At 43.4% G+C, this 25,990-nt stretch overlaps 3 protein-coding genes across 3 annotated transcripts; 1 reads left to right on the top strand and 2 right to left on the bottom strand.

Annotated features, from left to right (window-relative positions):
• Window positions 1-231: 231 nt before the first annotated feature.
• On the bottom strand, window positions 232-2,441 carry LOC136427271 (monocarboxylate transporter 12-like). Its single transcript, XM_066416082.1, has 2 exons — window positions 1,601-2,441; window positions 232-928 (listed from the first exon to the last, which is right to left on the bottom strand). Exons 1-2 carry the CDS (start codon window positions 2,409-2,411, stop codon window positions 723-725), a joined length of 1,017 nt encoding a protein of 338 aa, XP_066272179.1. The 5' UTR covers window positions 2,412-2,441; the 3' UTR covers window positions 232-722.
• Window positions 2,442-4,522: 2,081 nt separating this feature from the next.
• LOC136427261 (ATP-dependent DNA helicase RecQ-like) lies at window positions 4,523-9,612 on the top strand. Its single transcript, XM_066416069.1, has 7 exons — window positions 4,523-5,082; window positions 5,257-5,359; window positions 5,915-6,026; window positions 6,364-6,574; window positions 6,823-7,080; window positions 7,453-7,524; window positions 7,758-9,612. Exons 1-7 carry the CDS (start codon window positions 4,849-4,851, stop codon window positions 8,364-8,366), a joined length of 1,599 nt encoding a protein of 532 aa, XP_066272166.1. The 5' UTR covers window positions 4,523-4,848; the 3' UTR covers window positions 8,367-9,612.
• LOC136427257 (uncharacterized) lies at window positions 5,351-14,841 on the bottom strand. The gene is made up of 11 exons (XM_066416064.1): window positions 14,323-14,841; window positions 12,230-13,463; window positions 11,903-12,071; window positions 11,415-11,503; window positions 11,001-11,282; window positions 10,621-10,729; window positions 10,293-10,418; window positions 9,840-10,110; window positions 9,350-9,577; window positions 8,374-8,801; window positions 5,351-6,547 (listed from the first exon to the last, which is right to left on the bottom strand). The coding sequence occupies exons 1-10, from the start codon at window positions 14,349-14,351 to the stop codon at window positions 8,381-8,383; spliced, it is 2,958 nt and encodes a 985-aa protein (XP_066272161.1). The 5' UTR covers window positions 14,352-14,841; the 3' UTR covers window positions 5,351-6,547; window positions 8,374-8,380.
• Window positions 14,842-25,990: the final 11,149 nt, after the last annotated feature.

The raw sequence follows: 25,990 nt of genomic DNA, 5'->3' as shown, positions 1-25,990 counted from the left end.
ACGAAACATTTAGGGGTGGTATCATTTGAAAGACAAGACCCGCGGTACGTTGGCGGCGTTGCTTTGTCCTATAGACTGGATATGTGTTGCCCTTGACTTTATAATGAGAGTATGATGCAAAACGTACGAGTATGACTAAAAAGATAACAAAACATATAAAGAGTAAAAAGCATGTTTATTATCTGTGAAATTCATTGAGCGCACTGCCAAATCGCTGGGTCGCAGCGAGGTCGCCAACGTGCCGCGGGTCCAGTGAGATAGGGGCTTAAGTAACTTTGCCGTGCTCGCCTATCATACAGTTGAAAAAGAGTGCGTTTTGAACGCCATGGTCTGTTTCTAGCTAGAGCTAGATGACATCATTACTCAATTCGTAACTATCACACCATAATGTCTATCACAGAGATGTTTAAGTTAAAAAGTTGAAATCCTCCCACACCATAAGGTGTATAGGGCGGTGCCCATCTCCGTTTCATAGCCCTGTGCCACACTGTGGTGCAATCAATGCAGCAGGGGGCTAGTCCACTGTCAGTGAAGTGTGTTTAACTTCCATACTGTTTCAGAAGTATGTACTATTCTTATAAAGTCTTTGATATGACTCAATGCGCCTCTTGTCCAGAGGTGTCCTACCTGTGGCTTGAACCCCAGTCCTTCTGGTCCAAGTAATTTAAACCAGATGTGGTGAGAGACAGAAGCACAGACCACTACACCACAGGGACACCTCCTCATAGAGATGTTAGCCTTTCATAAACCGTCTCTAGTCTATCGTCATCCTTTGCTGTGCTGTTCTTGACTTCTCCATTAAAAGGCGACTGTTCTTTCTTTCTGGCGATAAGTATGACGGGGATCATGATGATACCGGCCAGGACCATGGAACTTCCGGCGGTCAGAAACGACATGTTGTAGTTTCCGGTCAGGTCATACAAAGCACCTGTTAACACACACACAAAACTATTGATGAAGAACACATTACCCGCAACATTTTCTGAAAGTCAAATCAATTATAAATTCAAGTATTAAAAAAGTTTAAACCGTAACCGACCAACCCTAGTCCATACGTTCTTTGTCCGTCCGCCGTAACAACACAGTTGTACAACACAGTTGTTCGTCAGTGCCAGATTTTTATTTCGCAACCGGTCATTGCCATTTGACCCGCTCGATGCCATGTTGCAGAACGTTTCTAAGTGTATTAGCACTTGTCATCAACACTGTGATGCTTTGTGTCGTAGAGAGTTAGGGTCAGACTTTTTGACCTGGGTTTTAACCCGAGCTGGTATAGTTTCCTTTTTTCACTATCAATCTTTCCCCCTTCCTTCCCAAAAAAGTTATAATGCGCTCGGATATGGCATCGACCGTTTTAAATGGCAGAGACGGAAATCTAACCTCCACTAACATAAATCCGCACCTTTGAAAAACAGCGGGTTTGAGAGATCTCTAGTGCAGCATCTCCCAGATATGCACAGTTTAGATATACAGGAGTGCATTATACTGGGGGACGTTGGTTTGGATATCTGTTTAGACGTATCTTTTCAGGGTGGCGGAATTATGTACCCTGGTGGAATTATATGTTAGTAGATGTTACATCGCGGACAGTACTAATTACCTGCCACGGGCGGTCCCAACGAGGCGCTGATCCCTTCCGCCATCATCAGTAGCCCGATGGCGCTGCCTAACCGTTTCGTCCCGACCAGATCGGCGGCGACGGCAAACGTCAAGGGGATGATAAGCCCGTTCGCAAACCCGTATACCACGCTGTGAACCAACATGGCCGTATACGTCACAGCCAGCGGACACAGCAGCGAACAAATTCCCAGCATGCTCGCCGTGATGACGTACTTGTGCACTTTTCCATATTTGGGAAATTCCGGAATCATCCCTATGACAACCCGACCGACGAAGTCCCCGACGGAAAGGACCGAGATGAGAAACGCGGCTTGGTACTCGCCGACTCCTTGGAACACTGCACGTGGAACCAAATGTACAAATGGCACGTAGTATCCAAAGTATAGAAAAGCAAACGAGAGAAGATATAGTACAAACTGGCGTTTCCTAAGAAGGGAGAAACCTAACATTCTACATCTAGTTCGGTGGTATGTCTTTGGCAATGTTTTCGTCGTTACAGTGACATCATCTTTTTCAGGTCTGCACACGTCATCCCTAGTGATGTCATCTCCTTGGCAACAGTCATGAATAGTGTCGTCTGCAGGGATTTTGATCGGCTTGAGCAGAGCGCCACAGACACAGCAGTTCAGAGCTATTCCGCTGATCACAAAAAGGGCGCCTCTCCAACCGTAATAGTCGATCAGGAACTGGAAAAATGGCGGGAAGGCGAAGTTGCCGGTGCACGCCCCCATCCACGCCAAGGCGTTGGCAAGCGTACGTCGTTTTTCGAAGTAACGTCCCACCATAGTCATCGTTGGTAGAAAGGCAAGGGAGAAGCCGAACCCTGTAACAAACCAAAAAATAATGCAATTATGGACATGACTTGTATTTCGTGGCGTCGCATACGGATTTGGTGAACCAATATGCAAAGAACTGTACATTTGCCGCCAAAAACCGTATTTTTATTGCATCACAGTAACATAGATTACGCACGTACTAGTATATCGCAACATAGGGATGTCCCTATAGCTCAACTGATAGCAGCCTTAGTTGAGCTCCTGGTTCTAATTAGCTGCTAACTTGGAGACCCCGGTGCAATCATGGGTCAGAACAGCTCGGTTGGGGCTGCACCCGTCTTTCGGAAGGGACGTAAAATGGGGGTCCCGTGTTCGAGGAGGTCCTCGAGCACATTAAAAGGGAAGGGCTAGTAACCCCTCCCTGTAAAATATACCCTGCTACTGAAACAGCAAGGAAACTTTCTGTCCTATGCCCCACTGCAATGAACGACGACCGAAAAATATCTCAACATATGCGACAGGTCCGGTGGGCGAACTTCAAGAATCAGTTTTGATTGACAGCTATACTTGCCGACATCCCAGGAGCTTCTTATCGCTCAGAGACAGGCTGTCCTTGTTGTTTCTCAGAATGAGACGCTGCCTGATTATAATTCCTGGCATCAAGACGTCGACATCTCCCTGGGTGATTCCAGACAATAGCTCAGCTCGAAGCCTAGTCATTAGCGTACTTTCATCCCTGACTGAGCTGAAAGTCGTGCTTTGAAAATTAACGATAGCTTCAGATTTCACGAGCCGTATTTTACCATTGTAGTCTACCTAAGTAAAAGTAATGTCGAATAAACGAGGGGTTAAAAATGGTAGGGGTGTGAGCTAAAAAGGAATGTCATTGTGATGGGTTTTCATTTTTTCTTGGGAGGATTTTATAAAATGCATTGAAGATCGCATGTGATATAATTTTAATGAATGAATGAACGAAGACCTTTATTGTACACATATACCCACTAGGTTCAGGACAGGTCACAACAGAAAACGCCACACTTTACAAATACATATACTAGTATACAATGAAAAGCTAGCACTAGTCTAATAATTACATGAATTTAGCTTCTTCTCGCTTCTTAGTAATGGTGTAAATATAGGTACAGATGTGCTTTATAATTAAAGGTTTGTCTAAAGCCATTAAATATATGAACCCAACAATTATTGATCCCGAAATCTTGCGAAACATCTGAAAAAATGATTTCTAAATTTCCACTCATTCTAACTTTGGAGCAGCCAGTATGCAAAAACTGTTCGTTTTGAAGCAATGTTTTCTGTAATCTAAAGTTATTTGCCTTCTTGTCGCAAAAAGATATATTACCCACTTCTATCATCCCATATGAGGCGGCCGATACTGGCATAGCGCTTAGCTTTGGTTTCACCTGTTTTGTACCCTTTATCGGTTTTGTGCTTCATAAGTGTAGACACCATAGTACGGTCCTTTGCCTTCTATTGATCACCTATCCTTATCTTCGCGAAACATGCATTCGAAATGCGGCTGGAAGAATTAATCATGTTGTTTCACACGGTAGGAAACAAGGGGTGCCTAAGTGTTTATACGAATTGTACGCAATTCATACAAGTTTTACGGAATTCATGCGATCTACTGCTAGGAAACATACGAATTTTGCAGAATTTATATCATACATTGATAAGAAACATACACATTTACGGAATTCATAAGAGTTTTACTAACACATGTAGTAAGGATCGTATGTATTCCGTAAAACTCGTATGAGTTCTGTAAAATTCATATGTTTCTCAGTAGTGGATCGTATAGATTCCATGAAATTCGTATGTTTCTGAGTAGCGAATTGTATTTCTAATAATTTCATAAGATTCGTATGTTTTCCGAAAAATTCGTATGTATTCTGTAAATTTCGCCTGTTCCTTAGTAGTGGATCGTTTGAATTCCGTAAAATTCGTATGAATTCCGTAAAATTCGTATGAATTCCGTTAAATTGGTATGAATTCCGTTAAATTGAATACTCAGACACTATTCTCCAAGCAGAGGTTTTGGTCGGCTGGCTGGGGTAGTAGCGGCCGGGGCGCGTAACCATTGCCTCCCGTAACCATCGCAGAGGTTTTGGTCGGCTGGCTGGGGTAGTAGCGGCCGGGGCGCGTAACCATTGCCTCCCGTAACCATCGCCTCCCGTAACCTCTGCGAGATGACGGAACCGATCAAGCCTTTTAAATCTAATCCCTTTGACACATTAAGGCTATTTTGTAAGTAGGTGCGAAGTCTGCCAAGGCAGTCTAGGGTTTCTTCTCCCCGCGCCATACCCGCGCCACGGGCGTTTCCGGTCTGCCGGACGAGGCACGCAGTGACCCACGACGACTCCTAACGGTCGGGGTCACAGCCAGTTCAAAACCCGTCCATTCAAAACAGAACACTTACCGTCTCTACTTGACGATGGATGACGCCGGGTCAAGGGCAGTACGGGTGGCAAAGGACTTGTGGGGTTTTACAGAGCTGAGGGAAGGCCAGGTGGAAGCCATCCGTGCCGCCTGTCGGGGGCAAGATTGTTTTGTTGGATTGGCTACGGGACAAGGCAAATCCCTCTGCTATCAGATTTTGCCATCAATCTCAAAAGAATCAAAGATCGTCATCGTGATTTCGCCTCTCCAAGCACTTGTATCTGATCAGGTAACGTATATTTGCCTACTGTTAAAGTTAATTGTTTCTCATTACCTGAAAATCGACGTGTTTTTCACCAGTGTTTATTCAATCACGAACGCCCCCCTCCCCCTTCCGATTTGATATATTTTCTCCTAGGAGGGTGTACCACATTTCTAAACAACACATTTTTTATTATTTCAGATCCATCGATATGAGACTGTCACTGGCTACAAAGGCATACATCTCAGAACAGTGGCAGAGATCAAAGAATTTCAACAAACGCCAGACAACAATGTTCGAATGGGTAAGTATAAAAAATACCTCTCCCTGATTGAATCATGTTTTTTTCTCAACACATCAACGGTGCATATCCCTGAATGTACATGTTAACAATACATACAGAACGAACAAGTGTTTTTTGCAGCATATCAACAAAACATATCTCTAAACAAACCAATGTTGTTATCAACAACACATGTCCCTGAATATACCACTTAGTGTTCTTACTATATCAACAATACATTACCATGAGAATAAACAAGTGGATTTTTCAACATATCCCTGAATGAACCAGTGTTTTCTTTGCAACCCAACAACAGTACATATCCATAGAATAAACCATTGGCTTCTTTTGCAACATGTCAATAATTAACAATACAAATCTCAGCATGAGTCACAGTGGTATTGCAACATATCAATATCAAACAATAAAGAAATACTCATGGACCCTGGTGGCTTCCTTGTCCATGGTACAGACCTAGTGATATGTCCTACTTAAACTTCCTTTTTACAAGAGGAGAATGAGATCTGAATAAGGCAGGTCTTACAAGTTTGTAACTGCACTGTACTTTTATTACAGTCTTCATGGCTCCCGAGCAAGCGGTCTCAACAGAAGGTCGACACCTGCTTCAGAACCCACCATTGCCTATAGCACTGGTGGCAGTGGATGAGGCACACTGCATACCAGAATGGTATGTTGTCACCCAAAAATGACATATGTATACAGTAGATCATGTAGGGAGGAGTTTAAAAAAGAAAGAAGGAAATATGGTTTCTACAATTGCCGAACAATGTACAAGGTAAATGCACAATCTGTTAAATCTCAAAAAGTTTGTGGTAACATTATTGAACCAGCTCCTCAAAACCAAGCTAATTTCACAGTAGTGCATCCTGTGCATGTATACTGGTATATATTTCCAACATTACTGTTGACATGTGGTCAGTATTTGTGAGCAGTTGTAATGGATAGACAAGACTTTACAAATGTGCGCAAGTTTTTGAGACTGAAATCTTCCATTAATCTACCAGGGGCGCCGACTTCAGGAAGGCGTTCAGCAAGCTCGGGGAACTGCGGGCCCTCTTGCCAAAGGTACCATTCATGGCCCTGACTGCCACCGCCACTGCTGAGGTCCGCAACAGTGTCACTACAGCGCTGCATATGGATGATCCTGTTGTGGTGGAGGGCAGCCTGGACCGGCCAAACATTCTGATCCTGTCCAAAAAGATAAAGAGCACAAAGGTAAAGTATAGTTTATTCTTTCTATATCACACCAATTGTGAACAGAACATATATAGAAATTCTAAGTTGGGATCAACATTTGAGATCAACATTTGAGAGCAACATAAGATCTGAACATTGTGCACCAGCAGCATTTATAAAAACCATATTGCCTGACAACAATTTAAGTAATGATACAGCATATATTCATATGTTATCTATAGTAGCTTGTACTCTGTTAATATAGTTAACAATTTATTTCAACACAGGAAGACTTTCAGCCTCTCATCGAACACCTGAGAGAGGCGCGGACTTCGGAAGACATCAGAAAACACATCGTCTACGCTACGACCAAAGATACAGTGATGGCAATCTGGGAAGAGCTGCACGCAAACTGCAAGGGTGCTGTAAAGAAGGCGGTGGTGGCCTTTCATGCCGACATATCCAGCGAGGCAAAGGCTACATGGCTTCAGCGCTTCAGAGAAGGATCCGTCAGGGTGATTGTATCATCCATTGCTTTTGGAATGGTATTACAAATTCAATTAATCATAACTCACTGCCATTAGCATTGCAGTAACCACAACACTTCACATGTTCCTGGCATAAACCTGTTGCAATGAAGTTGTTTCTGTTACGTTTTTTTTTTAATGTTAGTGGTTGATGTCTGTTTGATTGACTGAAACACTTATTTCTGCATTTCTGCTCTAATGCTGACTCAAGATAATAGACTCAAGACCAATCTGTTCCTGACAAGTTTTCACAGCGTTTCAGTCAATCTAAATTAATGGTTTGAATATGGTCCTGTTGCAATTTCAAAGCTTGTAATCTATTGTCTAAAGAGAGACATAAAGATGGATAGGATTATGCTAATGCATTTACATGCATCGTTTCTTACACAGGGCATTGACATTCCTGATGTGCGGGGAGTAGTGGTCTACCACGTGCCGTCAACCATCGGGCAGCTTTACCAGGTATAGAATGTCTTGTAATAGTTGACACACACAATCAGTGTTCTGCCAGAAAGCTGCACATTTTAAGTGAAATTAGAACTGCAACATATATGGTTACTGTAGTTCAATTAAGAAAGATCTATGAGACTAGTCAAATTCTCTTAGTGAGTGCAGAATAATGTTTATTAAAAAATCAAGCACAAAATGCAAATCCAGGGTGTGTTTACATCTAAATGAACCTTCCTTTGTTCTAGGAAATCGGCAGAGTTGGGCGAGACGGTGAGCAAGCCAGTGCCATCATATTCAACGGAAAGGGTGATCTAAAAAAGGCAAAGGATGAGGTTAAAGCCTTCGTAGCTGCAGATGGCTGCCTCCGTGCAGACCTTTTAAACCATCTCGGCCAAGAAATGCCTGCAAAGCCTGATCAGTGCTGTAGTCACTGTAACACTGCTGATGACACTGAGTCGCAATGTATTTTTTTCAATTATAAAAATGAGCCGAGACAGCAGCAAGCTGGACAAAAACGCAGGAGGGCACGGCCAGACACCGGTATGTCTGAAGAGCTTGAGAAGCGTATAAAGGAACTGAGAAAAGAGTGGTATGCTCAAAGGCCAGAGCTCTGGTTATTTGGGCCATATGCCGTAATGGCTGACGAGACAGTTCAACAAATTGGAGGGAAGTGCAAAACCATCCACACTGCTGAAGATCTTGAAAAAATCAGCGGCATCCCAGAGGGCAAGGCTCAAGACCTATTAGCAGTGATAGACCATCTCTATCCAGAGTATCAACCTACCAGACGGGTGAGAGCAAGGAGGACACGTGTTGCAAGGCAGGCCCTACAAGACATCAGCAACACATTGTGATACTCACCTCATCATCATTCATCCATCAGCGCTGGGAAGTCAACAACAGCATCATCCTCCTCCTCTTCATCCCTGGAGATGACTCCATCCTCGTCCTCATCTACATCTGTCACTCCTTTCTGCAGGAAGTTGTCCAACCACTTGTCTGCAGTGACTCGCTTCCACCCTTTCTGCGTTACGTCTTTGAAATCTTTGCCAAAGAAGAGGCGTCTGCCGGCAGTAGGGGAGTACACTTTCTCCTCGGAAATGGCCTGTATCATAGACTGCACGTCGGCATCAGCAGATGGAGATGTATGGCTCACCGTCTTTCGTGCTCTGAACACACCATCACAGAACCTCCGCGCCTCGTCAAGGAGTGGCACAGCCAGGGAAACTTCCTGCGCATGACGCAACGTCAAGCGCCCCCCCGAACTTTTGAGGGCTTTCTTGAGGATCCTGCAGTAGGAAACATTATTTGTGTCACATGTTAAGCCTTTTATGGCTCTTTTTGTTTTTCTGTATAGTTCTAAAATAAAAACAGCTCAACACATGAAGACTTTGAAACGCATGTGCTGACAATGGCTGACATGCCTTGTGGTGTTTAATGCTTCATCATTTCCAAAGTACATGCAAATCTTTTACATGATTCCACCGGTTCTGTCCATATGATTGTCAATATATACTTCTGAATACAATACACACTGCATAGAGTTGTTAAAACCATGTATGTCTATTGAAGCTAGCCTGCTGTAGTTGGTAGTATTTTTCACTGGTTCACAAACAGATGTTTTGTTATGTATAAGCAATTGTCAATGTTTTAAGTATTTCTTTCTATATGCAATAGTGAAATCAATTCTCTTGTAAAAGTATGTAAAACAGTTATGTAAATAATGTGACTTCTATGATGTTAAGTTACGATACTCAATGGCCTGGTTGTATATGAGCTTGTCAACAAATCATCATACTAAAAACACATGATGTCGATGACATTGAAACAAGCTTACTTGTTGTAGTGTTCGACCAGCATGTCTACAGGTTTGGCGTGACCATGTCTCCCATGCGTGTTGTAGAACCTGTTGTGTGTGAGGACATAAGTTGTTTTGGGCGACCAGTCAGCTTTCATGTTTGCTAGATGATTGGCTGCTTCTGTGCTGTACTGTGTACGGTTGGTTCCAAGAAACGTAGGCAGCCAGAGCCTCCAATGGGAGACGACTGCTGGTCCGTCTTCATTCCTGAACAAAATATATTTGTGTTTGTCCAAAATGTACATGTGTATTTCTTCTTTACTAATGCCAATGCTGTACCAAAAGTTACAAACATAAAAGCAATTGCAGACAGATAAGCTGTGTACAGAATATATATTTTAGTGAAAAGATTGTCACAAGACATTAATAATATTTCTAATACAAAACTTCAGATGGAAGCTTGATAAAAATCAAAAGATGCCAGCATAGGAACAATACCAAAGTATAATAACAAAATGCGTGTCTTCACCTTATACACTGTCTTAAGTCTGTGTACATCAGCAAGTGTGTCAGGTGAGCTTTGGCTTGCTTGAAAACAGCATCGTCCTCTTCAACACTGTCAGGTGGAGTGAGAACATATGTATCCAAGAAGGAATCTATGATCTCATCCAAGTCCTCCTCACTCATCCCTGGCAAATCTTCTGAGACAGACTGCATGCCTAGATGTTGGAGTAGGGCTGCCGTCAGGTGTGCCTTGCAAGCATGATGCAAGAATTCGTCTGTGGCGTTGAAGTTTTTGCCTGTAGTGACAACAGCAAAATATAAACATAATTTACTCAGAGCTGAATCAATACACTATGTATATATCATTAGAATTCGCCTCTGTATTCACTCACTCACTCAGGTCCACATGTATTACAGTCATTTAATGTATTACAATGTCTTTCTAAACATATTCACAAAAAAACTAATAGGTACATACCTAGTGAGTCCACGTTTCTTCTGTCCACTAAATCCCTGAGATGGCCCAGGGACCCAGCATTACGGGGAGAGGACCAATACGTCATCACTACGCATTTCGCGTCCTCCCACAGAAAGTGGAAGTCACCTGCAAATGTATAGTTTGGCATCAGATATTTCCATTTCTACTAACATAATCATGGATTATGGATGAAGTCATAACTCTTAACTATCCTAAAATTCAGACTGAACAACCATACACAAACTGCCACAAGACTAACATGACTACACACTTTCCAGTCTTCCATGTAGGAAGTGGAGATCATCATCAAACTTCCACATGAACTCACCTGGACACTCCTTTGGCCACGTCAATTGTTCAAGTGGATTGATGTCATTTTGCCTGAAACGCCTTGCCCCCCTGATGTTTTTGCAGGTGGCTTGGTCACCAACAATTTCCTATTAGATAATAGAGAGGCAACAGTTACATAATGTTTGTCATGTCCTGTTGATACTGTACTATAATATGGTCCCCTAAAACAAGATGACACTCATGAAATCAATACTTAGTCTAATAGAATACAAACTTTTGTTATGCTTGACTTTGAACTTACAATGCGATAATAATGATGACTGATTACAATTTATGCATATCAAATTTGAATCAAGTCCAGCACAATGTTTACATAGAACAAACACTGTCACAATGATTCATGAATAAGGGTCTAACCTGATCCCAGCAGTTTTCAGGCGTCATGCCAGCATCCGAAGCAAAACGTCGAAGAATGACAATGTTGTCGGAAGTTTTGGCCTCATTTTCCTTCATCAGTTCCAGGGGCCTATAAGATGATTTTGGCACCGCCTTGTTGGGTTGAGGTTTGTAGTGCACCTGGAACCGAGTGAAGTCTGCACACAGCAGGGACTTTACCTTTGAGGCCAATCTCCTTTTCAGCATTGTCATGTCCTCTTGGTTAGGCAGCAGATCAGCTGCACGAAGATCTCGACGTCTTCCCTATAAAAATACATGTATACCATAAATATCAGGAATGTAAAAACAAGTTCATAGGCAACATCAAAGTACAAGTCAAGCTCCTTTTTATGTTGAATAACAACTAAAATGCCATCTACATATGTATAAACTTACCAAAGGTTCTGTGGACAGAGCAGCATCAGGGAAGTACCTCAGCGGGATAGTAATGCGTGATGTCCAGTTCATCATTTCACCATGCAGACCTATATCAAAAGATGGAAAAGATGGTGGCTCTGTTTAAGTGGACAACTACAATGTCTAAACAACTACAACATCAACTACAACATCTAAAACCTAATCCATACAGAATCTTTCCATACCTAAACCTTCTGCTAGTTTTTCATATGACACAAAATTTGTGCTGTATGATTTGTTTTGAAAAAAGTAATCACCAACAGGCTGGTTATATATCAATTGTGATGAGCCTTTACTCTGTCCTCTTAAGAACTTTTGTGATCCCTATTGCTACCGGTATGATTGAAAATACATAGCTGAAAGTTCTGTAATGTCAAAATGCAGAGCTCTAAAAAACTAAGTAAAAATACAGGTACAAGTACAACATAAAACATACATAAGTTAAAAGTTAAGATGTCATAGCTAACCTTTCCTCATCTGCTGGACACGGACCATGATGTTCAGGTTGTCATAGGCCCATATCTGTCCTTCACTTGGGATGGGGGTGGACCGCATCTCATCAGCATTCTGTTTGATGATCTTTGATGTTGTGCTGGGGGAAACTGTCATGCCCGCATGGTTCAGGATTGTCAGAAGCTGAAAGGAATAATTTCATCAAGCCATGGTTATAAAATCCTAGTCAAGATTATTAAGTCAAGATATGACACCAACCAGAAGCTGTACTTGATACATGTAACTTATTTCCAGCAAAGAGGGACAAAATCATTGAAATGTAACCTATAATTAGAATATACCTGGTCATTGCAAGTCCTTGCCATAAATCCAAGTGAAAGGATGGTCTGTAGTCCAGTTGTCTTGTGGCTGTGGTGGTTGGCTATGGTGGAGATGACTAGCGCGGCTACAGAGTGTGACCGTTCTTCTGTGCTCCTTGTGTATGTTGGTGATACCAAGTTACTGATTAGATGGTAGATTGTTGGCGCTTGTGTTTTTATGTATGAGGTTGTGTCCTGGATGCTGTATAGTTGGATGTCTGATACAGTTCTGATTGAGGCTGATAGTGGGCTTCTGTTTGAACAAAGGGCTGAAATTTCCATGTGTAGTCTATGTTCCATAGTAGATTGGTCAAGGATGGCTGCTGCTTGGCGGGCTTCATACAGCTGTGCTCTCAGCATTCTGTTTTCTTCGATTAATGCTGTAACATCATGGCTACTGTATCCATGGTTGATTGGTGTGAGTGTATGTTGTCTTGAGATGTGGCTGCTGTAGGTTGGTGTTGAAGTCAATGTTGGGTCGGCCAGGCTTGGTTGTCTTGAGATGTGGCTGCTGTAGGTTGGTGTTGAAGTCAATGTTGGGTCGGCCAGGCTTGGTTGTCTTGAGATGTGGCTGCTGTAGGTTGGTGTTGAAGTCAATGTTGGGTCGGCCAGGCTTGGTTGTCTTGAGATGTGGCTGCTGTAGGTTGGTGTTGAAGTCAATGTTGGGTCGGCCAGGCTTGGTTGTCTTGAGATGTGGCTGCTGTAGGTTGGTGTTGAAGTCAATGTTGGATCGGCCAGGCTTGGTTGTCTTGAGATGTGGCTGCTGTAGGTTGGTGTTGAAGTCAATGTTGGGTCGGCCAGGCTTGGTTGTCTTGAGATGTGGCTGCTGTAGGTTGGTGTTGAAGTCAATGTTGGATCGGCCAGGCTTGGTTGTCTTGAGATGTGGCTGCTGTAGGTTGGTGTTGAAGTCAATGTTGGGTCGGCCAGGCTTGGTTGTCTTGAGACGTGGCCAATGGTAGAGGACAGAAGCGATCGGTCTCTCGCTAGTGGTCGGTTGTACCGTCTTGATGATGCAGCTGGAACGGGCAGGCTGAGGGACACACCCGTGTACAACGTTACAGTATTTGCCCGACCTCGTCTTACTTTGACCTGGGGAAATTCAGCCTTCAGATACTTTCCGACCTCGTTGCGGGATAGGCGGAAGTCGTCCAAAAGTGCCACGATGGTTTTCAGCTCAACTGTACCAAAAGGGTCTGGCCATATCTTCTCTCGCAACCTTAGGAATATGGGATGAAATACAGTCAATCTCCATATCTTTTAACATTTTTCCTTTTAAACAAAATCATGAGCATACGTAAATTATTTCCCTTTATATTCTTACAACATGAAAATGCAGTCTGAACTTGAATTTCATCTAAATAATGAACATCATATCTATTTCTGCCATGTTGATATAAACGAATAAAGATTTGCAGAAGTTGGACTGAAAAAATTCCCTGAAGAATTACATCAAGAGAACGAATCATGTGAATCAATACCTTCGAAATCACCAGGAACTGTTACTCATATCATGGAAGTACCAAATTACTTGCACGTAATTGTTGTGAAATTTTTCCCTCCAAAAAAATACCCCCCTCCCCCATCACCAGAGCAGAACACGAGTAAACAAACACAAATGATTTCTCGCCCTGTTGTTATACGTTCGAGAAGAGAAAGGACTCGTATATTTCTTAGTATAGAACTACATTTTGTACTCAAGATTGTTCCGCGTAACAGAATAACGCTTACTAGCAGTTCGTAGAAAATCAAGGATAAAATAAATTATGTGCGAAAATATGTCTACCAGCTATCTAGCGTCAGAATTTGGACTAGCAAGGATGCATTTTGTATATTAAGTTTACCATCCTCACAGGTAACGTTACCACAGTAATTCTAAGACTCAAATGTACTTAATATTTCATGTTGATGGTATACATGACTGTGAACAGTCAATGGAAAGAATTTGTCTCGCTAGTTTAGAAAAAAAAACACTGAAAAAATTTCAATGACAAAGGCTTTGAAATATCCAGCTACACGTGCCGAAATATATTCCTCTAAAACAAAGTTCAAACCACGAAATTGTCTACAGTACATACCTTGTTCTGATTCTTTCCTCATACGCCATTGTGGGGTCTTTAATACCGCAAAATCAGCCAGAATCTTTCTCAAAAACACTGCCGATAGCTGACGATCATATTCCGGCAGCCATGTTGGACATGTTGCCCTGACCGCATGTAAACATAACGATCCACGTACGTTTTTCTCATGTCGGTGTATCTAGTTCAGACTCAGATAATTATGTTCAAAATATAAAATGTATTTACTCATAAAATTATACATCTTATTTATACCTTTAATTTTTCTAAGAAACATTTATCATAATGTGTGGAAAGTTTACTTTACGTTAGGATGCTTTCAAACTGGCGGGAGCCATTCAGAGTGATTGTATGGGTGACAGCAGGGTGCCCGCGCGGCTGGATGAACACTCCCCCAAGTTACCGGAGGCCGCGCTAATCCCCCGGCAGTAAAACTCTTTGCCTAATGATAAATTAATGATACACAGGGAGGGGCAGCGGCACCGATTCTGAAAGAACTGCCCCGCCCTTATGCGTTCTGTGGCAGAGGTTACGGGAGGCAATGGTTACGCGCCCCGGCCGCTACTACCCCAGCCAGCCGACCAAAACCTCTGCTTGGAGAATAAAGCTGGCGAACATGCAGCCGCAGGCGCTCATGACTCCCCCCAACATCACAGCACACCGGGGCCCCACGGCGCGGTTCACCAGGCTCGCCAGCGGACCTTGGAAGATAAACTTTGTTGCACAACAATTGTACTAGGTACAACGTATCGTATGGCGTTTTCACTACATAGCATGACAACAACAATTGCGCTAATTTACCATACAGAAAGACTAAGAAGTATTGGATGAGAATCTCCAGCACAAAAATTGGACTTTATCAAGGAACCAGAAAGTTGAGTTAGTCCAATTTTTGTGTTGGGGATTCTTACAGTGGAACTTTGCTCTAGAATAATTTCAATAAATACAGATGAACTTTCAAGCTAAATCAATCTCTACATAAGAGCACATCAACCATCCCTTGACCAGAACGAGGGCCGATACAAACTACCAGACACATTTGACCCGTTGCTGACGTCACAATTTCGTTCAGGTCACGTGACATAGACTACGGGTCATTCCAACTTGACAAGGATCAGAGGACCGTCAGATTGATCGAAAACTTGTTGGTGAGAGCTTTTTGTATTCCATAAAATCTCTGCAATTTTTGTACCGAAATTAATCATTTTTCGATTATTTTGTTATGAGAAAAGATATCGCCTACCTCCTCCATACATTGCAGCGACTGCCGAGAGTAATGGACGTGATCCAGGATGTCTTCCCGTAGGTCGTGTCAAAATGGTGGACAAACTCAAGGAAGAACACACCAAGAGACCTGAGTAAAAATGGAGCGAGAAAGTTCTGAGACGAGTGACTCAATTCTTCTCAATTCATTCTCTATGATTTGTGAAGACATGTTTAATATATGCAACATCCTTTAGGGTGTAGAAAAAGCTATTTCGTTTGACAAACGGACGACTACCGGTATACGTACAGTGAAACTTGTACCAGTGGCTACCTTTACACAAGGACCACCTGGCCGTTGTGACCACTTTTTTGTGGTCTCTGATATAATTTTCCCAATGCCACAAAGGTCCACAATCATTAAACACTCTGTCTAATAATGTTACCACCTGTCCACATAGAACAGAATATATCGGTCTCCTAAGTGGTCTTCTTGGGCAGGTTTGACTGTACTACAAACTCCTTTCCGTCACACATCTTGACTCTATCAGATGAATCCCCAACATGCAGTGAAAAGCAACCAACTTCCTTACTACAAAGAAAGAGAAACAAGAAACTGTCGAACCTTATTGTTCCCGCTGTACAGAAGCATACGGTAAATCCTGCGAGGACAACGCACCACCCCCAGCCTCCGTCCGGGGCCTCTGCGCGTTTTTCTGCGGGCCTTTTAGGTCCCTCATCCGATCTGAGCGCTTGACTGTCCCCTTCGGTGGTCGACATTTCCTCGGTGCAGCGCAGTACCTTGTCGTATTCGTTCGTCCAGACCCTTGTAGTGCCTAGAGAAACATTGGGCAGGAAGTTTCGTTGTTGTTTCCGTAGCAGGATGTATTTTTACACAGAGAGGTTGGTATCTTTACATGGAGGGGTTGCTACCCGTTCATCGCGAGCGAACATACTCGAGGCACCCCCTCGAACACGGGACCCCCATTCCACGTCCCGTCTTTAAAACGGTAACGTACTAGCCTCTACCAGGCCCCGCGGATGGCTGGGCAATTGGCCGAATAGAGTGAATTGTATGCTAAAGGAGTCGGCTACGGAGAAAGGGTCCAAACTGCCATTCTGCAAGTGAAACCCTGGCAAATATTTTCCCTATAGCCGGCGTAGTTAGTCCGTAGTAACGTACCGAGGCCTTCCCAGGGTTGAACCGGGGTCTCCCAGTTACCAACTGATTGGAGCCATAAATTGCCAATGCTAGGAGAAAAAGCTTCTCAACAATATAAGTACTCACGACATCTATGAATAGCATGTTATCATTTTCCAGATGTGCGCCTTGTGGCCTAGTTTACTTCGAAATCGAAACGGTCAACGCGCGCCAGCTGGTGAGTTAGATCAATAGCTATTGGGCGATAACTGGGTAATTAGATTACTCAAAGCGATTCCCATTGGTGATCATTAGCGGTACTCTCCAAGCAGAGTTTAGGCTTTGACTTGTTTTGGACGTCTTTTGAAGAGTTTTTATTGGGCTCTATATTTTGTCAGGCATTCTTTTTGTCTTCCAGCAAAGCCTGAAAAAAATATAAAACCCTATAAACGCCTCAAAGTCCGATAAAAACGCCTCGAAAGACGTCAAAAACAAGCCGGGGCCTAACATCTGCTTGGAGCGTACATTATTGGCAGCAACAGCGCAGATTCCATAACACAAAACAGGCGAAGGCTACCATACTGCACGTTCAGATATAAATGATATTGATGCCTGTTGCTTTCCAACCGCAGAATGTGCTCGTATGATAAGAAGATTCCATCCACTGTTGCCAGTTCAATTTCGGCATTAACCTAACTTAGAAAGATCAGCCGAAAGGTTCTCTAAATACAAACAGAGCGATCAAGAAAAGCATTGAATTACAGTTGATATCATTATGTTCATGTTACCATTACATTAGACGTCGTACTACATAATTCCTTATAGCCCTATCATGTGAGCAACAGCATACGGATTCTACATATTTACATAGAAATGAAATGACAGCACCTTTTTAGAATCCGTCTGTCTGATTCTGTGCCAAAAACGGCAAATACTCTGCCGTTAAAGCTGGCATCCATTGAGGCCAAAGACCGATTCTTCTTCTAGACATAACGGTTTTGTTCGTATGTCACTGATTATTCTATAAGAATGGCATCACTTAAAACAACAGTAGTCACACAGACTCTTACAGGGGGACGTCATCTGAATTCTATATCACGAGAAAAAAAAAATTCTCTGCTGTACACAAAATTGAAGGTCTACTTGATGATGAGACCTAGCCACAGCTCTGTTTTAATTGGGGTATAACTACATTTTTAAAAAGAAAGAAAATTAAACAAGAAAAGCAAGGAGTCCTACCTTACCAAATTCTGGCAATGCCTATGACTTACCGGTTACCGAGCTAATAGAGAACACATGTTTGGCTCTACTCTCCAAGCAGAGCATGGGTTTCGGCTGGTTTTCGTGACGTGTTTTTAGGCGTTTTTGTCGGGCTTTCTACTTTGTCATCTTTTGTTTTGGTTGGCTATACAACAACAAAAATGACAAAGTAGAAAGCCCGACAAAAACGCCTAAAAAACACGTCAAAAACCAGCCGAAACCCATGCTCTGCTTGGAGAGTAGTTTGGCTCACCTTCAAGTATAAACTTAACAGGGTGAACCAATCAGTTGTGGCAAAGAGAGCCGCCCTTTGACCCAGACATTCGAACATGATCAGTGTCAAGTATTCAAGGTCAATGTCAAGTAATCAAGGTCAATGTCAACCACGTGAGTGTATGGTGCTGGTACGTAAATAGATTATGCCACATACGTTACATTCCTAGCCTGGAGCCCAGCCGTATTAGCTTTGGCCCGCTCCCAACGCTCGCTATAACAACGTGTTGGTGGAGAAGCGGCCGTTGGGAACGGACCAAAGCTATCAAGGCTGGGCTCCAGGTTATCACATTCCGTGCGGGATTCATCTACAGCAATTAGTCTTGTATTGCATGATCATTGAATGTTATACCCCCATTCCACTTGTACGGCGTCCTCGCTGCAACCGCGTTGCGACCGAGTCGCGACTTGACAGAAAGCCCAACGAATTTCATAGATGGAAACGCATCTGTTTACGCTTTGTGTGCTTTGTTGTCTTTTAAGTCATATATTCTTACATTTTACATGAAATCAAGTGTTACACAAACCCAATTTCGGTCGCAGCGAGATCGTAGCGCGATCGCCGTCTAGTGGAAAGGGGTCATTCCGTTTGTTTCGTCTGCAGCAATTATTCGTGTACGTCCACGTAGTGACTGTCAAATGTTATGAGGGGCATAACCTCACTTTTCACGAGTCATCTGAACTTCTAATGAAACACCAAGACGTGACTAATGCAGTCCCACTGGCTGAGCATGGTTGGCAAGCGCGCTTAATATATCTTCCCTGTCTCGACCTCGATCCCTTCATTGGGAAATGCTGGCTAATATAGGAAACTTGCACGGTGTACAGAAATGGAACGAAATGAAACAAAACAAAATTAAACGAAATGGCAAAAATGGAACTACAGAAATTGCGAAATGGAACGAAATGGAACGAAATGGAACTACAGAAAGTACGAAATTTCGTTCCATTTCGTTTCATTTTGCATTTTCTGTACACCCACCCCCCTCCACAAGGACGGCGCTCTCGTCGTGCGCTCTCTGCGACCTTAAATTCAACAGAGCGCTCAACGAAATTCATAGATTAAAACGAATGTTTACGTTTTGTGTGTTTTGTTTTCTTTTCAGACATACTTTTACATCTTGCATAATATTCCCATTATGAAATCAAGGATTAGACCAATCCGATTTAGGTCGCAGCGAGAGCACCGTCTTGTGAAATGGGGGTAGCATTCACATCGTGAAAGTACCGCTGTTGGGGATCTCGCAGTGCAAGCTTGTAGAAAACAGCCAACAATGACCAACTGAAGAGTGCACCTGACGTTATGCGCTCTATCCAAAAAATATTATGGAAATCCGTCATTCCTTTGTTCACTTATTCTCCTTGGAAGATCTTGACAAAAACGCCCCTGCGGTTTCAGAGCAAGCTGCTTGAGGGTTCTAACCGACACCACGTCTTCCTTACATCACAAGCTATATGCCAGAGAGAGAGAGAGAGAGAGAGAGAGAGAAACACCAAAAACAATATCTCTATTTTTCATGGAGATAACAAGTAAATTACCCATTGCTTCATTGCTTGTGACACTAAGCCGGAACGATAGTGACGTAGAATTGATCTTAAGATTCACTCGAAGACGTTTAACGTAAGCTTGGAAATGAATAGATAAATCTGTACATCACCTAGACAGTCTTTCATTCCTATTATAAGGCAAGGAAAGAGTACACACCTTTTTTCACCTCGTTGTTGACAATCCTTCAGGGAAAAGCGGAGGGTGCGCGGCCGCGGGGACGTCCCCGTCGGTCGTGGATCACAGATCTAAAGGAGTGGACCGGTCATTCAGCCAACCAGATGACCAGACTGGCGGAAGACCGCCATCAGTGGAGAGCTTTCACCGAGAGCCATGCTGCCCCGACGGCTGACTAAGCTATGGGAGAGAGTGAGTGAGTGTGTTGACAACACCTTTACCCGCCGTAGGATGCACCTCCACATGTCCTCAGTGTGAACTACGCGGGGCTTCGCCTAAGCTCACTTTTAAAATCCTGTCTGCAATGAACGTTTCGTCAATGGTTTATATCATGGGATTTGCGTCGATGGGACTGAATAGAAAGACGGAAGATCGGATTTACAGGGGATGGCTCAGGAATCACAAATGCGGCGATACCTATCAATTGATTTCACCTGTGTTTAAGGTATCCCCTATGGCGGCTGATGAAGGACAGCATTGTGCTACGGTCACCATTGGAAAAAGGGGCCCCGACGGGTAGTTTACGGGATGTTTTCTTTGCACTTTCTGACGTGACCCCTACCTGGTCCCATGGGACACCCTGCGGCCACCGGGCTATTTTTCGGCACGGCCAGGTCCCGAGATTTTTTTAACTCAGAGTTAAAATCAACCCGGGATCCGGTATGACAAATACTGAAATAGACGCCGTAAGCTAATCGTGAGAACACCGAGCGGTACCTTACCGGTATCAGGCTATCCACCGGGACAAATTTCTGGCTTCGGGGCCCAGCCGGGGCTTCACCCCCTACGGGCACCGGCGCAATTGTGACCTTAGCGGTAGGTTTGTTGTCTCTCCCCATCCCAAGTGCAGGAAAACCCCATTCACTGCCTCACAGGAACGTGTTGGAATTCAAGCCACAACTTCATCAGTTACGCCTTACGGCATTCGGACACCGGCATGATGGCTCGATTTTCCGCTCTATCGCGCTGCGCTGAACGCATTGTGAGGTGGGAAATGAGAGGTACATCGTCAATAACGCTTTGTCAGCATCAGTCTCTACCAGACTGACTACGCGCCGGCTATAGGGAGAATATTTGCCAGGAGAGTTTGGCCACGTAGTTGAACCGATTCAATGCGTATTTGATGGGGAAAACAATTCATGATTATAAGCCAGTGACAGTTGTAGAGCGCCACTATCAATGGAATCAATATAGCACTGTAGGGGTCCTCACTTCGCAAGGTTAACCCAATTGTTTCACATGAGCAATTATAGTAATTTTCGTCATTAAATATTAATGCTGACACGATGCAATGTAGGCTACTAGCGGTGAAAAACAAGTTCTGAAAATGTCTCATGAAATGGTACAAAACATGCAAAAGGGTAAATCGTGGTCCACAAAATTCTCGACAGTTGTGACCCCAAAAAGAACGAATCATGGTACACAGGTGTGAAAGAGAAACAAGTCTTGTCGACCTACACCTACACAATAATAACAAGGTCACATACTAGGGGGCCCAAAATCTACCTTGACCTTTGTCTTCCCAACACCTGTCCACATACCAAATATCATTGTAATCCATCCAGAGGTTCTTGAGTTATGCTGACTAAAAAAACAGAAACAAACACGCACACACAGAGAGAAAGAGAGAGAGAGAGAGAGAGAGAGAGAGAGAGAGAGAGAGAGAGAGAGAGAGAGAGAGAGAGAGAGAGAGAGAGACACACACACACACACACACACAGAGACACACACATACGTTACGACTCAGGCCCTATCAAAGGAAGGATCACAATATATATGATCACAACAGTATTATTACAAACCCCCAGGACAGAGACACGGAGAAAGAACACATCACTCAGGCCTTGTTAAACTGTGGTTACCCGAAGTGGGCGGTAGCCAAGGCAACTGCACCCAGACCGACGTCTACACGCAGTAGTACTCAAACGCCTTCCACGAGACAGAATAAGGGTTTGGTTGTCTTGCCTTATGTCACAAATCTCTCAGAGGCTCTGCGGAGGATTTTCAGTACGCATGGCATTAAGACCTGCTTCAAACCAACTCGGACACTAAGACAGTTGTTAGTTTCACCCAAGGACAAAACACCGAAAGAACAAAAGTGTGGGGTGATCTACCACATACGTTGTGCAGGACAGAACATCAGAGGACCGTGTACAGAGACGTACATAGGGGAAACGTCACGTTCACTCAAAACTAGATTTTTGGAGCACAGACGTCCCAGCACCATTACGTCAGAAGTGTCTCAACACATTCATATTGAGTCCCCGTGACATACTGTGACACTCGATAATGTGCACATTTTGGATAAGGAACAGGAGTGGTTTGTGAGGGGCGTGAAGGAGGCGACTTACATCAGGGCTCATCACCCCTCCCTGAACCGCGACGGTGGAAGATTCCGTCTGCCCGCTGCTTTCGATTCACTGCTGACGTCATCACGTCTCCGACTTCCCGGCGTTCAACGCAGTGATTCGAACATCTGACGAAGGTTGGAGTTACCAGCCGAAAATTTATGGTTAGTTCAACTTCTTTGTGTTGGATTATAGTTTAAAATTTCCAATATCACAATATGTTAATACTTTATGATAAAGAAGATTACGACAGCAAATCCTATTAACGCCGAGTGATAATCTAATGATATATGTTGTTTTTTCCGTGCCTGTCCATCCCTTTCCATTGGATGCTGCGACTGCGGAGCGACCAATGAGCGACCAGATATTTGACAGATCGCTGAACGAATTTCACAACGGTCAACATCTCTCCTTTCCATTGGAGGCTGCAACTGTGGAGCGTCCAATGAGCGACCAGATATTTGATAGACCGCTGAACAAATGTCACAACGGTCAACACCTCTCCTTTCCACTGGAGGTTGTGACTGCGGGGCGACCAATGAGCGACCAGATATTTGATAGACCGCGGAACGAATTTTACAACGGTCAACACCTCTCATTTCCACTGGAGGCTGCAACTGTGGTGCAACCAATGAGCGACCAAATATTTGACAGATCTCTCAACGAATTTCACAACGGTCAACACCTCTCCTTTCTACTGGAGGCTGCGACTGTGGAGCGACCCACGAGCGACCAAATATTTGATACTCCGCTCAACGAATTTTAACCTTTAGGGTAGCGAATGTAGGAGCCCGGTAGAAGTAGGATGGCACCCAGGCTAAACGAATTGTAGAAAAGAAACTACATTTTTTCCTACGTATTGCGTCTTTTCCTGTCTTTTGAATAATCTTTTGCATCATATTGTCATATTCTAAAAATATAACCTTCTTGGCAAATGTAATCATAAAATAAAGGCGCACACAAATCCAATTTTTGTCGATCAACGGTCGCCCAGTGATCGCCGTCCATTGGAAAGGAGGCTTTTTGAAAAATAGAGGTGCGATGGTCCTTTTGTATCTAAAATGATGATATTGTAGACAGTCGCGTCATGTAGCAGTGTCCTTATAACGGAGACCAAGCAGACAAGCTGACCATGTAGTCTTAGACAACGTGAAATTTGACAAAATTGTATCCACTAGTTTGTGGAATATTGGCCTACCTTTGCAGCTATTTCCATGTAACGTCTTCCGAATGTGGTGTTTATGAAGAATCAGTTGTGATGTTGTGGTGACCACACATGTAGGGCAACAGGACATTAATTATGCATAACCGGCCCAAGGCCTACTACCCAAGGCCTACATACAATGACAAGCTGTCAATTTTGCATCTCCAATAAGGCCATGTTGATTTGATTGTATAGATGACATCCTCTGGGGACCCCAAAACTGTTGCGAGTGCGCGAATAAAAAAAGCTTGTCAAAAAAGTTGCCTTCATTATTAAAATCATGTGGTCAGGAAGGTTGAACCCAACCTAACACACAGAGTATGGCATACCGAAATATAGATTAATTTTCGTTCTTTCAAAACATCTTTGTTTTTCCGTCTTAGTATAGATTTTTGCTCTGACATTTGAAAATTCCAGACGACACAACGTTAGGCGATCTCAACCCAGTTCGGATGAGCGTGTATAAGCGACCTTTGGCGACTCTAAAGAAAACTGCAGAAGTAGTCGCCATTACACAATACTTTATCAACTGATCATGACACTTTCATGACTCTTCCTACCGCGTGCATACCTAGCCTCCACCAGGCCCTCCTACGGGGGTAAGGGATCGTAAAATTCGTAAAAATAGGGAATAATTGGCCCGAAAAGTAAGTCCACGGTAAGGTTAACATCTCCCCTACGCGTACGACTGCAAATGAAACCCTCTTGGCGAAACTTCTCGGGCACATATTCTCCCTATAACCGGCGTATTTAGTTCAGTAGAGACTAGGTTATACAGGTCATATAGATATAGATACAGATACAGAAGCAAATGTTACTTCCAAAAATACTTTTACTATTGACTCACGAGCCAAAGAATGTGATGACAAGTACACATATCTGTTTGATTGATGATTATCATATCGTCTTAGCGCGTGTCAGTCCAACATGATTAATCATACACTCATTAAATACTCATTTCAATGTAATCGAACTGGGAACGTGGCTAGTACTGTAAATGCAGAATGTTCGCGGGATTTAATTTCGCGGTAGGGTGAAAATGGAGTGTTTGCGGTGGTTTTGAGTTGCGCTTGAAACAATAGTAGCGCTACAGTCACACAATGGAACGGCTTTTCGAGGTGGTTTTAAGTTCGCGGTATAGAGTTCACCGCGAAAACCGCGAACATAAAACCACCGCAAACATTTCTGTATTTAAAGTACTTGCGCTGTCCCATAACGGTAATGCGCATACACGGAACTATGAGCAACCAGCCTGGCTGGTGAATTTATGATTTGTATTTGAATAACCAGTGGCAAAGTCAACCGTTAATAATACCTTTTAACCTTTGACCAGTATGGTACTTCAGCTGCAACGTATCATCAGGTATGTACAGGAGTTCTTGTATTGTGGTTACATTAGAATTCCCCACGGTTTATGTTGGATGTTTGATCAACGTTGTATCAGAATTCTTCCGTTGCATACGATATGTTTTTAGACACAGCATTTGGACACTATAAATGCGATAGCATCACAGTCTGTAACAGTTACACGCGACCACAACATTATACGATACGTTCTATCAATGTGCTCTGGAAACTTTTCTGCAGTGATCCTGATGTAAAGGCACTGCCGTGTGACTATAAAGGGTATCTAAAAAGGTAGTCCCAAAGGTAGCCTTTTGAGGCCGTGGGGGCAGTGGGTTGTTTTCCACTATGTCTGGGGCACGGTATTGGAAGGCAGAGCCCATCCCTCTCCTCCGCCTTTTATCTCCCCAACCATAGTCATGTACCCATTTTTACACCTGGGTGGCGTTAGGAACGCCGTGTAAAATGCCTTTCCCAAGGGCACAGAATCGGTGACATGACAGGATTCGAACCGACCCCACGCGTGTGACCATACCAGCTGCCAACAGCAACTAGGACAGCCTTATCAGTACAAATAACGGAACTTTGGCTGTTTGCCGAGCATTTGAATAAACTACCGGCAGTACTCTCTCTAGGAGGTATGCGCAGACGCGCAAATAGTTTCGTAGCTACATCGACAACAGAGGCTCTTAGCTGAATTCGGCGTACATATCATAGTAGCCCAGTTAAAAAACCGTTACAGTAACCATAAGGAATTATACGAAACCTACTTTCTACGTTTCATTTTCTAAGAGGAAAACTCGGGATGGCTTCACGACAAGGATTGGCTTTGTTGTTGCTGGTCTTGACAACGTTGTCAGGCTGTATTATGGGGACATACCGCGCTACAGGTAAGACTTATATTTTCACAAATGTTGTCAGTTAGACCTAAAGTCGTCTGGGATTTTCAAATGTCAGAACAAAAATCTGTACTAAAAACAACCAACGTTTGTTGTTGCTGATAGGAGAAGGATTTAAATCATTCACAGGCGTAGCAAATTAATCTGCTTTGCTCTGGCACAAGGAAACAGGAAGGGGAAGTAACGAGCTGACACAGTTGGAGCTCATGGCACTTGGTAATGATAAAGTCATGTGGGTGGCGAGAATGAAAGTTAAAGTTGATTTAAGGTTTC

This window comes from Branchiostoma lanceolatum, chromosome 2 (genome assembly GCF_035083965.1).
Source record: "Branchiostoma lanceolatum isolate klBraLanc5 chromosome 2, klBraLanc5.hap2, whole genome shotgun sequence".
Lineage (NCBI taxonomy): Eukaryota > Metazoa > Chordata > Leptocardii > Amphioxiformes > Branchiostomatidae > Branchiostoma > Branchiostoma lanceolatum.
Note: the sequence above shows the minus strand (reverse complement) of the source record. Positions and strands in the feature narration are given on the sequence as shown.

Bases quoted from the DNA above. Each gene is read 5' to 3' on its own strand.
- LOC136427261 (XM_066416069.1), top strand. From the start codon at position 4,849: ATGGATGACGCCGGGTCAAGGGCAGTACGGGTGGCAAAGGACTTGTGG. The intron at 5,083-5,256 runs GTAACGTATATT...TTATTATTTCAG, and splicing joins AAGCACTTGTATCTGATCAG to ATCCATCGATATGAGACTGT. The intron at 6,027-6,363 runs GTATGTTGTCAC...TTAATCTACCAG, and splicing joins GCACACTGCATACCAGAATG to GGGCGCCGACTTCAGGAAGG.
- LOC136427257 (XM_066416064.1), bottom strand. From the start codon at position 14,351: ATGGCGTATGAGGAAAGAATCAGAACAAG. The intron at 10,419-10,620 runs GTGAGTTCATGT...ATACATTTGCAG, and splicing joins GTGGCCAAAGGAGTGTCCAG to GTGACTTCCACTTTCTGTGG. The intron at 9,578-9,839 runs GTGAAGACACGC...TATTTTGTTCAG, and splicing joins GACTTAAGACAGTGTATAAG to GAATGAAGACGGACCAGCAG.
- LOC136427271 (XM_066416082.1), bottom strand. From the start codon at position 2,411: ATGACTATGGTGGGACGTTACTTCGAAAAACGACGTACGCTTGCCAAC. The intron at 929-1,600 runs GTAATTAGTACT...GTGTGTTAACAG, and splicing joins GTTGGGACCGCCCGTGGCAG to GTGCTTTGTATGACCTGACC.